The 17141-nt window shown below is 38.3% G+C and overlaps 2 protein-coding genes across 2 annotated transcripts; both read left to right on the top strand.

Annotated features, from left to right (window-relative positions):
• The first annotated feature begins 487 nt into the window (after positions 1–487).
• LOC145452561 (BET1 homolog) lies at positions 488–3110 on the top strand. Its single transcript, XM_080330729.1, has one exon. It carries the CDS (start codon positions 1640–1642, stop codon positions 1943–1945), a length of 306 nt encoding a protein of 101 aa, XP_080186855.1. The 5' UTR covers positions 488–1639; the 3' UTR covers positions 1946–3110.
• An 18-nt stretch (positions 3111–3128) lies between these two features.
• Positions 3129–15373, top strand: LOC145452559 (dual adapter for phosphotyrosine and 3-phosphotyrosine and 3-phosphoinositide-like). Its single transcript, XM_080330728.1, has 7 exons — positions 3129–3271; positions 4207–4326; positions 7506–7639; positions 8507–8643; positions 10330–10440; positions 12378–12551; positions 13431–15373. Exons 1-7 carry the CDS (start codon positions 3177–3179, stop codon positions 13455–13457), a joined length of 798 nt encoding a protein of 265 aa, XP_080186854.1. The 5' UTR covers positions 3129–3176; the 3' UTR covers positions 13458–15373.
• Positions 15374–17141: the final 1768 nt, after the last annotated feature.

The raw sequence follows: 17141 nt of genomic DNA, 5'->3' as shown, positions 1-17141 counted from the left end.
CTATGATCAAGTCAATGATGCGAACATGAAATATTGTAGGAAATGTATATTTTGATGAACCACAGCCTATATCAGGGGTGGGCAAACTACGGCCCGCGGGCCGCATGCGGCCGTCCACACCGTTCTGTGCGGCCCGCGAGACTCCAAAGGAATATATTAAAAATATTGATAAAATGCTTACTAAAGATCGAATTATTGCAGGGACTTAATTTAAACTTTCTAAGTACATGTCACCATGATAAGTCTAAGGCAGTGATTCTCTTACTGAGGGGTGCACCCCCTTGGGGGCGTGAAAGCATCTGAAAGGAGGCGTAACACTGAGCTCAACTGAAATTTTTCCGTGTTCTGTGCGATTTACATTTTATTCATATTTATTGCTCTGTATTTAGTCCGAATTTCATATTTAAAATCTCTCATTCACAGTCATAACCTTCCATCCGTTAGGTTTGCTAGCATTTGTGATATGACGATAAGGGGGGGGGGGTGAATATTTTACAATCATAAGTTTGAGAGCCACTGTTTTAAGGTAAATACTTCCTATATCGTTTGTATGTTTAATTTATGGTGCGACAGCCCGATCTCAAGGTCCACGCAGTCTGAAAGGTTTCAACTGCTAAACATCACAGAAATCCTAAACGAGATTGACACAATTCGGATCACGAGTGTGATTTCAGGCCACTCCCATTTTAATTATTTCAGTGATGTGCTTATAAAAACGATTCGCGCGTGTCTTAGGCAGATTCGTTCTCTGCATGCGTAGAATTAGGCTAGTTATATTTTATCTACACATTGTAGAGAAGCGTGTTTGAAGCTAACATGGTTATGATGCTGTCAGCATTGTGTGTCCTGGAACTGAACCATAACTGGAATTAGTAAATCTATGAACAGATCGCTGCTCACAGATTTAAATATCAATCCTGTTCTAAGAATCAGGACCACCGACTTTCATCTCTATAGTTTCGAAAAATTGGTTTTTGAGGTCGACCAGCCTATGAAATCTCGCCACTGTTTCTGACGCGTGTACGATATCATCAAAGCAATGTTTGGATTGTTTCAGATAAGCATATATATCATCTCCATGTCCTCACTATATAACCAATATTGCGTTTTGGTTTATAATCCCAATTTTATATAGTGCGGTCCGCGAATGGATTCAGATGCGGCCTGCCGGCTCGAAAGTATGCCCACGCCTGGCCTATATCGTCACCCAAATCTAATCTATTATTTGAGGTCTAATGGCAAGTAATTGTCTCTTTAGACTCGTACAGTAAGCCTGTTACTAATTAGTAGGGCAAGCTTTTGCAACTTTTTTTTACAACTTACGGCAGCTTTCTAAATAGGCCTACTCTGTAACTTTTAGTAACTCTTTTCGATTTTTTATGCAACTAGCATTATACAATTAAATTGTATATTCATATATTCATTTCAATATGAATATACTATTCAATTGTTTGTTGAAGTTCTGTACTTCCAGGAAGCTCTTCAACTGGCAGTATATTCTTTGCGGTCGCGTATAAAAGGCAGTATCTAGATATTTGAACTTTCCATATCCTTAACAGTGCTGTGTCGTACTTGATTTTGTCCAAGCCTAGTAATAATTTCCAATTTTCTTTAGTTTTTGCATAAGTCTTGCGCTAGAATGAGACGCGGCGGTGGACAACGAGCTGTTTACGGCGAAGAGAACGACTTACTCGAAGATGAACTTAATCAGAAAGTATCGGCCTTGAAAAGAATCACAATCGATATCGGAGAAGAAGTACGCCTCCATAATAAGGAACTAGCCGGAATGGACAATGATATGGACAAAGTCGGTGGATTTTTGAGTCAAACCATGGGTCGTTTGAAAGGAATATCGAGACACGGATATGGAAAGCTGTATTGTTACTTGTTCTTGTTTGCACTTGCGGTATTTTTCGTTATGTATTGGATGATAAGGTTGAAGTGAATTTTACGGAGTTAGAATTTAAATCTGCACTCATGTTGACTTTGTGAACGGTCGGATTGTTCGAAATAACTTTTTTCTTGAAATAGTAGAGGCTAGTTGATGAGATTGTTACGCTGGCGCCACACACAAAATTTGACCCAATTTCAACCTGTAGAATCAATTACAGTTGGAAATTTTAAATTCATTTAATAAAAAAATTGCAATTTTTATTCAAACTCCCTGGATAAGCCATGTAATTGTTGAGTTGTCTAAAAACGATGCACAGCAAATTTGGCTTAATTCAAACCAGCAGAAGCGGAGTTATTGGTGTTCAACATTTTGGATTTGAAATATTAGTATTTACGGTGGGTAGCTCTGGGCTTAATATTCGAAGAATTTGTCAACATAAGCACTATTTTTTCATAAATTGAAAATTTCCGACTCTAACAGCTTCTATATGTTGGAATTGACCCAAATTCAATGTGCTGTGTTTTTTTAACCCACTCAATAATTTCCTTGGGTAGCCAATAAAAGTTTTCTCAATATTTTTAAAATATTTCAAAATTTTTCAAGTCTAATAGCTTCAGGCTGGAATTGACCCAAATTTGTCACCAAACTTACAAATTTATCAACTAGCCAGTCAAATTTGAAACAAAGTTGTTTTTGAACAACTCCAACAGACGCTTCCGAGGCATCTGCAATATAGTTTGTGTCCGTTTGAGAAATCATTGTGCTATTTTCTGGATATGTTAGTGCCAATAGTGAGTGATATTCTAGTTGCATTGCTCTATACAGTCTACACTGCCTAGTCTGCTTTTACTGGATCATTGCGAAACAACAATGTATTAAAGCTACCATTTCTTCTAAGATATTGATATTTTTTTTGAAGGATGTTATTATGTCAGTCCTGGAAAGGTTACAAGCTAATTCCTCATGATAATCCTTATTTCTAGTGCCAAGAGTATCTCCAGTTGTAGGATTGCATGGTTGGGGCAGTTACAATCGGTGATTTGCTGAAAACAGAAAAAATGATTGTTACCATAATAAACATAACATGTTCTAAGTTGTGGCATTTTATCTCCATAAAGACTGAATCAATCAAGGTACTTGTTATTTGCAAGAATGTATTTCTGTCGACTAGTATATGTCTTGTATTGGTGCTAGATTTATTTAAGTTACATTACAGCTTTGTTTAATTTTGGAAAACACTAGATTTTGATTCTATTGTCGGAACTGTGTTTGGATATATACAATGGCATCTCCGCCTGGAGCACCAATTCCTGCAAAACGGACTACTATCAGGAAGTATGAAAATGTAACCCTGGGACCTTCGCTGCAATCTGTCAAGTGAGCATTGTTATGATATCTCTCACAGACTTGCCGGCTGGTTAGTTGACACGTCAACTCTCTACTGTTTTTTTAGCAGTTCTGGTTCATTGTGATTAATGATTTGAGTGTTATCAGCAGCAAAGGTATTCTTGGAATGCTGTGTCATAGTTATGGACCAGTTATGCCCCCCTGATGTTGATTAGTGTTACCGACATTGTTTTCATCGCTGTTGTGTGAAAGGTGCATATCTTGATTTTGCAATTCATTCTCACGAAGTATGATGTCATAATGAGCGGTGCTCGAATTGAAACTGTTTTATGCGAGACCTTCTGACGTGTTGATTATTTTCGTCAATTCAGAATAATCAATGAATAGTATTGATATTGAAATGAACCAGAATGTTTTCGACTGACACTTGTCAGCCGGGTAATCGTCAGCAACTCGTAGAGAATTGGAAAGAATATGTATATCAACTATCGTATCACAAAATATGACGTTGGTGTACAATGTTCTTTCCTATTCTCTGCTAGTTGCTGATGAGTGTCAGTCGAAAACATTCTGGTTCATTGAATTCAATTGTCAAGTTCTGCACCTCCAAGAAGCTCTTCTGGATTATCAGTAACAGAAACACTGAGTGAAGTCTATTTCCAAAATGAGAGATAATAATTCAGTGAAATGGTGGCCAAGGATTCAACGATAATGTCATCAAGTCATCTGCTCACAATATTCTAGCAAAATTATAATTCTAGTTGACAAATCAACTCGTAAAAGCTAGGGGCATATCATTTCAGTGCTCAAAAAGAACATCTCCTGCAGTTAGGTCCGAAACGTTAGCATTCATAATTGATCCAGATTGGAGTACTCAAATCAATTGTGCCCAACCTTGGAAGTAACGTGTACCTAATTAATCTATCAATCGAGCACCCACCATCGTACCATGTATCTCTTTCTAGCTGGTACCATGGCAATATCACACGCCATATCGCGGAAGCTCTCCTGATGGCCAACGGAATGGAAGGCAGTTACTTGCTTCGCGACGGAAAAGAAAATGGTTCCTATTCACTCTCTGTCAGGTTCGTGATTTTCGGAACATAATTATTTTGCTGATGCGCTTTGGAATTGTGTTGTTTCTTGTCAATGGCCTATATAAGTGCTACTTGACTATTTTGTAGCGAAGGTTCAGTTGCTAATGTTTAAAATTTGTTCAGTTCCTCATAACAGGGCTTTGGAGCCGGAGCCGGAGCCCGGAGCCCCGGAGCCGTGCATTTTTACCGGAGCTGGAGCCGGAGCCGGAGCTGGAGCCAGTTATTTGAGGGGTAGCTCCGGCTCCGACGTATTTCATAAGATGCTATTATATATGCTACAACCATATCTGCTGAGTTCGGATAATTCAACAGCAGGCCATCGCGAAATTAAGAATCTTTTCCTCTTCGGCGCTACCTTTTCCGACTAACCATATGTTCCTTAGGATTTAACAGCAGAGCAGTCATATGTTCAATGTTCAATTTTCATACATGAGTGCCGAACCTCGGTATGCTAAATATGCCTGTGAATATTGTGGGTATTCGGAATACCCGCAATTTCATCACCAGCACAACCTTGTTGGTCAATTGTACGGTTCGAAAATAATGATCACTGTGTATTATGCGAAATGGGAGAGAGGATAAAAACGTGATTTCGTTGCACATGTAGATATGACGAGCACGAGCCGAGAAATTCCATCTCATCGTTGCTATGAATCGGATGAGCAAATACTCGTTCTTTCGTGATAGTTCTTTAATCACGCCGCGAAATTGGACAGTGTTATTGTGTCTGCAATTTTACATGCGAATTGGAATTCATTACCGCGCATGATCATCATTCACTCCAGTGAGAATTTTCGAGCGTAAATATGGGATGGTAGAGGAGTAGCCCAAAACGCCGTTACACTCAGCAAACAATTGTCGCGTTGCGAGCTACTCAATGCGATGTCAGGACCCCATGGTATTTTATATTGGAGAAAAAATACTGATTTGAATCGCGATTTCCAATTTGTAATCATCCGTTTCGTAAATTCATTCTTGATGTCTGCTTGATACTCTAGTATTCCAGGATTATCACGCACTGTAACTTGTAAATGTGCATTGTGCAATGTACTTACTGCATAGTTTAATTTGTTATGGGCATGGCGCAATGCGCATGGCGCAGTGTTTGATTCGATTATCCGATTCGTTTAAACATGAAAATATTATATTCCGATAAGCTTGATCGACACCAAATGGACTGGTAACGAGTGCACCAGTACCGAACGTCAAGCCACTGGCCAATTGAACAATTTGGTACAAATCGAATTTCTATTGATGATGTCGTGATATCCGCCCATATTGCTCGTACTACAGTTACAGTTGAATAATATAATCGCAATGGCATGGAGTAAAGTGCGTTCTAGTGCAACTGTGATGTTCTCGACAATTGCCAAGTATTCATTATGACGTCACAAGCCGGCACGGCGACACCCATGTCGGATACAAAGAAAGAAATCGTGTGACAATTGAACGTGCGAAGCGTGAAGAAAAATTTTACTTACTCTTTTAGTTTATTAGAATGTAAGACGATTTACTAAAAATGTGACTGGACCCTGGCTGCCAATGCTCCGGAACTGATATTTTAGTCATCAAAATCCACATATGGCCCGGAGGCCGTGGGTTACCCACCCCTGATATAGACAGACACCTTCGATAATTTTCAGAGCCGGAGCTGGAGCCGGAGCAGTGGTAATAATGCGGCTCCGGAGCTGGAGCCGGAGCTATTGTATGATAGAAGAAAGCTCCGGAGCCGGAGCTGGAGCAATGCAAATTTACGGCTGCTCCGAAGCCCTGCCTCATAACACGCCATGAAATAATGTACAGCTGGGTTGTTTAATAAAAAATAACTCTTTTTCACGGATACTGGCGATTCACTGATTAAATTGTTAGGTTGCCACACCAAATTTGGCTCAATTCCAGCCAGCAGAATTAAAATTTATAAAAAAATCAAATTTTGCTGGTAACCCCATGAAATTGTTAAGTTGCCTAAAATAACGTTGCAGAACAATTTTTTCTCATGCTTACAACTGGTGGAAGCGAAGTTATTGCAGTTGAAAGTGTTGGATTTGCAAAAATATCATTGAATAATCCCAGAATTATTGATGACAAACCTAAAAACTTTGCTTCTACTGGTTGGAATTGCGTCAAATTTCTTTTGCGTCGTTTTTTGTAGACTTCTTTACAATTTCATGGGGTCGCCAGTATAATTTGAAATTTTTTCATTTTTTTCAATCCAAAAATTCTAATTGACTCTGGTGCGGCTTCTGCAATTTGGAATTGAGCCAAATTTAATGTGCAGCATTTTTGAGGCAACCTAACAATTTCATCAGTGAACCCGGGAATCCGGTGAAAAAAAATAATTTTTGAACAATCCTTATGAACAGTCATACAAATGTAATAGGGTATAACATATTATGCAAAATCCAGTAAAGCAGTATTACCAAAAGCAATAAGGGAAATGTATACATTGTTCTGTTCAGACTCACTGGTAGATTTTCAACATTCGCCACTAGAAAACGAACTTCTCAAGTTCGCAACTAGCAATAGAACTACAACTACCCACTTTCCAAAATGCAGAACTAATACTACTCACGTTTAAAAACTTGCAACTTGCAACCAGCAGCAGAGAACTAGAACTACTCACCTTTCAAAACTCGCAACTAGAAGTAGAGCTAGGACTAATCAGTTTTCAAAACTACCCACTTTTCAAAATGCAGAACTACAACTAGGCCTACGTACTTATGAAAACTCGCAACAGGAACTGTAACTAAAATACAACCAACTAATAACTGATAATACGAATTACTGAATTGGAAATGAGCTAAGAAATATGGAGATTATGAGTTGAAAATGGGTTTGGGTTTTAACCCTTTAACCCACCCCCTGGCTAAGCGACTGTTACTAGTGATGACTCTGAGCTAGCAATGGGCTGCAAAAACATCACACAACTAACACTGGTTTCACAATTCACGATAATGAGGAGAGATGTTTTTTTGTTGGTTTACAACTAAATATTTTTACAATGTTCAACAAAAACTGAAACTAGAACTAATTCAAAATACTAGTAGCAAGTTGAATATCCAGATTCACAGTTGGTAAGTTGCTGGCGTATAGTCAGTTGTTAATTTGCTTATGTATTCTGTCATCTCATCTTTATTTGTCTGACGGGTATATTGCTGTTATTTCAGGAGCAAAGATTCAGTGAAGCACTTTCAGATCACGCAAACAAACCAGATTTATAAGTTTGGTATCACAGAGTTTGATTCCCTCGATTCACTCATCACACATTTCGCGAACCAACCTCTACTAGGTGGTACTTCTGGTGAGTTACCCGTTCTTATATGTGAATAATATAGGCCTACTGATATTGAAACAAACCCGAATATTTTCGACATCGTATATCAACAATCGGATCATTAAATATGTCACGTGATACGATTGTTGATATTCAATGTTCTTTACAATTCTCTACTAGTTGCTGAAAATTACCTCTGACGAATGTCATCCGGAAATATTCTGGTTTATTTCAATATCAGTAGGCTACATAATATTCAACTCTATATTGAATTTCTGTATCTCCGAGAAGCTCTTCAATATGACTGTATTATTCAATGGTAAATTTCTGTTCAATGATCTAAGCCATCTATTCGCCTCGACTGTTCGATTTCTTTGTTCCTGCGACTTCATAGTTTGTGATTATGATTGTCGGCATACAAAGATCCTCAATTCTATTTGAAGAGCTTCTTAGAGGTACGCAGTTTCAAAATACAATTGAATAGTATATACATATTGGAATGAACCTGGAACTGAAAACTGTGATAGTAACGTCCTAAATTTCTACTCAGCAGAAGTAACGATTTCTGAGTAAGTAAAAAAGTAAATAGTCTAGGCTTGGTTTTGCCGGTAAATGTGTGAATTTCTGCTCAAGTACAAGAGTAAGTGAGGAATTGAAAGTCACTAAAAATGTAAATATTCAAGGCCTGGTTTTGCCTGGAAAAATCAAAATTTTTTGGTAAAAGTTGAAGTAACATTGTAAATTTCTACTCGATACAAGTGTAAGCAACAATCAATCGACCGAATCTACTTTTTGATATGATTTACCTCAGTACTTTTCTGCTCTCCACTTTCACTCCAATTAATTTTGAAATTGAAATTGGAAATTTGCTAATCTGCAAGCCTGTTGCGTTAGGAACACTCGTGCTTCTGAGGTTCCCTTACCCGCGTCTGGTGGAGGAACCCGACAATTACGAAGACATAGTCCTGCAGTCTACAGTACGCAGCGGAGCCACAGAAGACGACCTCAAGTATTCAACCAGAGCTACTTCGGTACGTAGATTGTTAATGTGACGAGAGTCAGCCGAAAATATACCGGTCTTTTTTTATATGAATGTAATTTTCGATCGGCCTTACAAGTACAAACTACTGATCTAGTTGGTTTACAGTCAACTAAGTTGCCTACCGTTTTTTTGTTGAGTAAGTCTATTTCTAGTTCTAGTGCGGATTTTGTAAAGTGAGTAGTTCTACTTCTGGTTCTAGATGCGGATTTTGAAAAGCGATTAGTTCTAGTTCTAGATATGTAAGTTTTGAAAAGTGATTAGCTCTAGTTCTAGTTCGCTAATTTTGAAAAGTAGTAGTTCTACTTCTAGTTCTAGATGCCGATTTCGATATGCGAGTTGTTCTAGTTTTAGTTGCTGATTTTGAAAAGTGAATAGTTCTAGAACTTTGATAAGTTCAGTTATAGATACACATTTTAAAAAGTGAGTAGCCTAGTTCTAGTTCGAAATGCGGATTTTGAAAAGAGTGGTTCTAGTTCTAGTTGCTAATTTTGAAACTGAGTAGTTCCAGTTCTAGTTGCACATTGAAAAAATATTTAGTTGCCAAACAACTAGAAAACTCGTGCCGTGGTTTGGTGTGAATTGTGATATCTGTTGTGTGATATTCTTGCAGCCATTGGTAGCTCAGAGTCATCATTACTAACAGCAGAGTTTTGGGGGTTGAAGCCTCTCCCATTTCAAACTCGTACTCATGTTCACGTGGAAAACCGATCCGATTCCAATAACATAAAAATGAATGAATTGCTTCTGAATAAAATCCAGTTCATTTACCTTTAGTTAAGTGTGGATTTTAAAACCCAATCATTTGTAATGTGCTAGGCTGTATTCAATTGTATATCAAAGTTCTGCACCTTCAAGAGTACCATCGCCATGTTTGTAGTCCAAAACAGACCTCCTGTTGTGAATTCGGTGTGAGTCATGTGAAAATTGTACAGCAAGCATTGTAGTGGAATAGCAATCATGACTCCTAATGCTGTCACACCACTTTCATGGAAATTCCCAATGCAGTGCTCGAAATCAATCGCACGCAATGCATAGCCAGAGTTGGGTGACTGGAAAGTATTCAGCTTTTGGTTATTAGATTGAAAAAAGAATTTTAGCTGCTCAGATTTTTCCTAAATTAGACTGAGTTATAGCTTAACAGTTGTGTTTTTGAAATTAGATTAGAATTACAATTATAGCTACCCACATTTTTTTCAAATTACATTAGAATTAGAGCTACATAGTTGTGTGTTTTTGCAATTAGATTAGAATTGCCACTATACCTACACGTTTTATTTTCAAATTAGACTGCAATTAGAATGATTGTTACAGATTTTTTCCCAAATTAGACTAGAACTTGAATTGTAGATACAGTTTTTTTTCAAGTTTGAATTATGGCCTCACATTTTTTCAAATTAGATTAGAATTAGAATGGCCGAATTTGCAAAAACTTCAAAATTGAATTCAATTGCGACTTACTTGGCGCGTTTCACACCATACACTTCTGTAACATTTTCAGGAAAACCATAAATTAGATTCGAATTCAAAAGGGACCGTAGAAACATTTCACGAATTAGATTGTAATTACAATACCTGCATGCAGCATTTCATTTTGAATACTGGAATTTTTTAGTTGTCCATGTCTGCATCAGGCCGAATCTACTTCAAATGATTTTATTTCGCATTTGTTTTCTAGCTCGCCAGCAAAGAAGGCTTCCTCACCAAACAAGGCTGGGTTGTCAAGAATTGGAAAACGAGATGGTTTGTCCTTTCCAAATATGACCTCAGCTATTACTCGGATAGAAATGTGAGTAGTGCTTTTCAGGTGTGTGTTTGCAGATTGTGGGCTTGGCTGATAGAAGTGTTTAATGAAGGCTTAATGATCTGCTAAATGTGGGAAATTCCCTGAAAGTAATTATGTCTTACAGCAGACATGATCAGCGATATAATATTTGTATACTTTTCAGTAGGTCTGCGCGCGATGACCCGAGCCTAGTAGTGAGGGATGATTTTTCGAGTTAGCTACTGGCATTCAATTAGTCAATTTACGCGCTCCAACGATAATAATTATAGTTCCGATACTAATTTTCACTGTGGAAGGCTGTACAATTGGTCGCACGACAGTATACAAACATGTAGTACTACGCACGTTACTAGAAATGACATATGAGTGAAGTGGTGATCAACCCACAGCATTGTCACAAAGTGCAAATGAAATAGGTATGGTTGAAAAATACAAAATATCTTTATTGGGATGTAGAACTAGAATTGTAATGTTTGTGGTCGAATAAAAGGTACATTTTCGGACTTTCTACATCATTCATTAACCAGCAAAATTACAAATGTATGGTGTATGGTCTGTAACAAAGCAGCCTACCAGAATACAGGCATTTCACTAAAATTAATTAGTCCAAGTCAGGCGGGTTGGAATAACGGCAAATTTGTGAAATTTGAAGAAAAAACTTATTTTTGAACAACCCTATTGTCAAATGTTCTGATCAACTGCTTCGAGTAAATATCCCAGGGGGGGGGGCAAACTTTTTAGCTCGAGGTCCGCATTCAACATCGGAATCCATTCGCGGGTCGCACTATAGTCAAATCCGCATTGGAAGCCAAAACGCTGTCTTTTCTTGAATTATATTGTAACCGGAGACTTGGAGATACATTATGGTACTTGAAAGTAACCAAATATTGCTATGATGAAAACGCACACGTGTCAGTTATATGAACGAGGTTTTATGAGCAATTTGTTCGAATAAGGGATGTAACCAAGTCACAAGGTTCCGAGTCACAAGTCAATGTCACTTTTATAATTTTGACTCGAGTTGAGTCATTTTCAATTCACCGCCGAGTCAAGTCAGTGAGTAGAGGGTCGAGTCCGAGTCATTGTGTTCAGTTTGAGTTCGACCCACTTTTTGCAACTCTGCTCGAGTGATATAGAATGGCTCACATTCATAATGCCGTAATTCTTCTCAGTCCTAACAGTTTCAGGCCCTATTTACCAAGTATCAGGACCAATCATGTGGTGACTTTACTATTCTTTGAAGTTACAATGTAATATCTGTCTTGGCCGTCCTGGTCTCGAGTCGTATGACTTGGTTCGAGTCAGGTACAGTGACTCCAGTACAAGTCGAGTCAATACACAAATCGACTCAAGTCGAGTCACCAAAAAATCGGACTGTAGTCGAGTCATTACAACCCTGGATGACAGTATATCTTGTGCCAAGTCTTAGAACAGGATGGAAATATGAATCCGTGAAAAGCCATTGCAATTTTGGTTCATCTTCAAAACCCACAGCTCTGACAGCGTCATAAACACGTTACCTTTAAATGCGCTTCAGCGAATGGCTTACTGTCCCCAAATGATTTATTTGTGTTCTTCTGTGATGACAGCAATATCATTTACTATTGTCTCAAACATTTGTTTTGCACATTACCACCATTATAACGTCCAAATATCATGACGAAATGTACCAAGGAAAAGTTTAATCTGATTTTATAACTCTTCTTGCGAGCCACAGTTTTCCCACTCCTGATGCCTCCTAATCCATCTATTCAGTAATCGATTTCTATCTCTTTGAAGAGCTTCTCGAAGGTACAGATTTTCAATACACAATTAAATAATATTTTGACATTGATTAAAACTCGGATATTTTCGGCTGGGATTCGTCAGGGGTAATCATGAGCTACTAGTAGAGAATGAAATGAAACATTCTACATCTTTTTATATCTTATCTATTTCAGAAAGAAAAACCCATCAAGACGCTGAACCTTCTCGACTGTCAGGGCTGCGTAAAGTGTGACGAGCTCGGCAAAAAGAATTGCTTCCAGCTGGACTTTCCCGATCGGACCTGGTACTTCTATGCAAACTCAGAGGAGGAGCAGACGGAATGGATGGATATTATCAAGTGGAAACTGGTCGGTATCAGTGTAATTGAATAATAGGTGGAATTTTCTGAACAACCCTAGTATTTGACTGACTATTCTATAAAATTGTTGGGTTGAAAAAAAACGCTGCACGCCAAGTTTGGCTCAATTCCAACCTGTAGAAGCAAACTTATTAACAGTCGAAAAATTTGGATTGAACTAAAAAAATACTCAAATATCACTGAGGACCCCATGATGTGAGAAGTTAATAAACGTGACTAGAAATAAGATAATGCCATTTCGCACAACCATTTCATTGCTGTGAGTTGATCACAATTTCACAGATATGTGATTTCCACCAACATGTTCTACATGTTTCGCATGCAGCGAAATAACTCTGAGTGGTAAGGAGCGTGTCAGTTCAGTAGGTACTCAAAAAATTATCTCACAAGACTCGATTCGAATCGGTAAAATTAATGCTCGATTCAGATTTGACTGCTTGCGTCATTGTGGGCAGTCCTAGTTTTTACCCTGATTGCAAATACAATATGCGATTGGATAGAATTTAGACTGAATTGAATATATATTTCGAAATTTCATGCCGGTGACGTCATATTTGGTGATGCGATTGTTGATATGCAATGTTCTTTCCGATTCTCTACTAGTCGCTGACGAGTGTCAGCCGAAAATATTCGTGTTCATTTCAATATCAATATACTATATTTTGAAGTTCTGTACCTCCAAGAAGCTCTTCAAACACAATGTAGTCGTAGCTTAAGGGCGAAAGATGGCCAAAACACATAAAAGTAAATTCGGTCTGGGTGTAATTCGGTTTGAAACGTTGGTAGAGTACGCAACAGCTGCCAGTAAATAAAAGCCTTTATGGAATAGAGCGCCCATGGTTTTCAGTGTATTTTTGTGATTTTTCAGAAACAAATCAGAAAAGACTCAATGTGAAATCTTCTGTTTGATTCGCAGAAGATCGCTGAAAAAGGACTCGGTCTCCAGGGAGTCACTTCCGACATATTGTCAACGCGGTTTCCGATAGAATTTTGGTTTTTATCGATTTTTTCGACCTTTTAGTGCCTGTTTGTCAAGAATAATGATGCAAAACGGCCGAGCTTATATTACGCCGTCAAATTATCTTTTAGAACTGTATTTTCTGCTGGTTTCCATGTAAATTGTGTCGTGACATTCTGTTATACGGTATTTCTCACAAGGATGAAGAACATTTTAATTTTGTCACTCCTCGAATGTAAGCATCAGACTTCTACAAACTTCCAATCTCGTTAGTTTTTTGAGTAGTTCTAGTTCTAGTTGTAGATTTTGAAAAGCGAGCGCTTGAAGTTGCGCATTTTAAATGATGAATAGTTCTAGTTTTAATTCTAATTGCGCACCTACAGAAATTAGTTGCCGAACAACTAGAACGTTGTTTGGCTGGCGTGAATAATGATACTGGAGTGGTCAACTGAAGTTTTTTATTTTTAGTGCGTAAGAATATTCCGCTCCATCTTTTTGGGCCAGGGCACAAATCGAGTACAAAAATTTGACTCGGACAATGACAGTCGGTTTTTGAAGTTAAAATTCCATCAACATTCGTCTCGAATTACGCCGTTGGTTAATTCAAAGTCATAATAAGTGTTATTTGATTTTGCTCAGTTCATCTATTAATCGTTTTTATTATTGTGCCGTGTATAAGATTGAAATTTGGTGTGTAAACATCAGCATACAGCTAATTGGAGAGGTTAAAATAGACAGCATTGCCTCTCGAATAGAATTTAAGGTAAGACCGTGCATTTCTACTCAGAAGTAGAAGTAGCAATTCCCGACACATTCCAAACCTCGACCTGATGCTAGAGTAATTAGTTTCATTAAGTAGATTTGATCTAGGACAGTGGTTCTCACTTTTTGTCTTCGCGTTCCCCCAAATTTTAGTACAAAATTTAGCCCAATTATCGCTCAACTCTCAGGTCTTGTACAAATATTAACTGTAGGGTAGTGATAAACAGCAACAAAATTTGTTATGCAAATGACTGCCTCTACCACTCCTACGAGTTTAAACGAAACTGTGCTTGGTTTCAAAGGTTGATCAATAATTACTTTTTTTTTTCAATTTTGCTAGCTTGTTGATAAAATTCTAGCATACAGAGGCAAAGCTATTACAGCATGAAATCTTGCATCTTTTCAAATTTAAATGGTTTTCTGAAAAACGGTGCGTAACATATTAGTTAGTGGGTGAAAAAATTTTCGGTTTGAAAAAATACGGTTGGTAATTCTACCATTGATAATAATAGAATTAAATACTTTTTTTTTTCAAATTCAAAATTTTCGACTCAAATAATTTCGCTTCTACCGATCGGAATTGTCCCAACTTTATTTTTTGATGTATACAATTTCGTGAGCAACCAATAAAATTTTAAGAAAAAAGTTTTATTTTACTAATGAATTCGAAGCTTCGACTCAAATAGCTTTGCTTTTCCGGATTGGAATCAAACCAAATTTGGTGTGAAGCGTCTTTAGCTAACCTAAACATTTTATCAACTAACTTGTGAAATTTGGAAATCAAAGTTGCTTTTGAGCAACCCTGTAATGGTTACTGCCGGGACTCACACTATACGGAACCAATATGAAATGTTTTCAACTTTCTATCCTGTTTTTCGAATATTATTATCTTTGGTACTTATTCAAAGAGCACTTTCCCTATTTCGTTGCATTACATTGTGTGCATTTTATGGATCGCTAGGGTGTTAGCAAATTTCGCAAGACACTATTCACGATAATGTGTTGATGTTAATTTACGCGTGGGTTCGCAAATGCAGTGTTGTGATAGTTTGTAAACGTGTTGCTGAATACAAAGCTTATCTATTCTGAAATGTTGTGGGTTGTGTCTATTCAGGAGAATGTAATAGGAATCCTAGCCGATTACAATTGGTCGATAATATCGAATCGTTATCGCACTTTTAAATAAATATCGATGTCGGCCATTACAGGTAATGTAATATCGACAATTTCCGTGATATAACGGCCTGGTGGTAGGGAGTCGGAGTCAGCGACTGCTCGAACGGGAATATTGATCGATTTCTTATAGCTCACAGGCAGACATGCGATTTCCGAGTAAGTAAAAAAGTAGGTATTCTAGGCTTACTATTTGACTTCTGCTGTTCCGGTTCAGAAATGAGAGGCTTCACGTATGGAGAGTGTCATGGTATTTTTCGGCCACAACGCAACAGCGCGATACTAGCTTAATTCCAAATGAACTTATCAATATTGGAGATAGAACTGACATTTCAGAAGGACGGGATTTCGAGTTCGATCCCCTGCGACCTGAGTAGCTAGAAATTGCCAAGTTTATGTATCAGCTCCATTGTGGCCCCACAAATTTCAACGACTGCTTCATCTCGTAATCAAAATTGCACAACTACAACGCACGCGCGTTCTCGAAGAACAACTGCCGAATGATCAGGACCGAATACAAGAAAACGCGTCAATCGGTCAGTTTTATTAATATTTTCATCATTTCAAAACACCACAAAACCACGATACAATGAAAAGATAGGAAGGTGTCGAAACGACTTGGAGCAGTATTTGAGATCAGACATCCACCTTGGCCTAGGCGATGTAATAAAGAAGAGGCATGCACACTGAATGAAAAGTGAAGCAGAGAATATAAAAGGCAAGCGACAAAATGAGGTGGCGTGCGGTGGAAGGCGGAATCGATGTTAGGTCGTGGTCCGGTAATCCTGAGGGCTGACTAGCATTGGTCTATCATGTATGCCGGACCTGTAGTGTGGAACAATATCTCGCCGGCTATGCGACAGTCGTCGAGTATGTCCGCATTCAAGTCGAAATACAAGCAATTTCTACTGAATCAATACCAGTCAGCTCTCAAGATTGCCTACCCACTACCCACTACCTGACATATCGACCTCGCCTACCGAGACATGCAGCATTCATTTTCGTCGCTTCCTTTTATGTTATTCTTTCTTAAAGCCGGTGTGCAGCTGCGCAATGCGCAGGTCTCTTATTAACATGCTGTAGTCCAAGGTGGGTGTCTGATTAAAAGACTACTCCGAGTCGGTTCGGCACCCTTCCATCGTTTCATTATACCGCAATCCTTTGGTGTGTTGATTTGATAAAACTTTTGATACAATGATGATGAGTACGCCACTGCACACGACGTACCAACACATGCGTACCCCAAAGACCCCTTGGGTTCCTGGGAACACCGGTTAAGAACCCACTTCAAGTTAAAATATAGGACAGGCTTCTTTTAAGAAATTCGTTGCAAAGATTTAGTGCCCTCCTCAGGCGACCAACTGCTTTACTTATACCCAGTTATGTGGTTCCAATCAGACTTCTACAAACTACCGGACGTTCAAAATGCACTAGAACCAGAACTAGAACTAATCACTTTTCAAAACTCGCAACTAGAACCAGAGCTACTCAAAAAGATAGTAAATGGTCAACTCACTAGATGGGTAATTTGTACAAGTCTACTTCCAATCCGAAAAATATACTTTAGAGAAAGTCGTACACTTCAGATTCACATTATTTTCAAGGGGTGCGCCTTGCATATATGCCCAACGAAAGGGTACCCAATTGAAAAAGTATGAGAACCCCCGATCTGATGAGACGAAGTTC

Source organism: Botryllus schlosseri, chromosome 12 (genome assembly GCF_051294905.1).
Source record: "Botryllus schlosseri isolate E-star chromosome 12, Bs_hap1, whole genome shotgun sequence".
Classification (NCBI taxonomy): domain Eukaryota; kingdom Metazoa; phylum Chordata; class Ascidiacea; order Stolidobranchia; family Styelidae; genus Botryllus; species Botryllus schlosseri.
The sequence above is the reverse complement of the archived record's forward strand: the minus strand, read 5'-3'. Positions and strand labels throughout refer to the sequence as shown.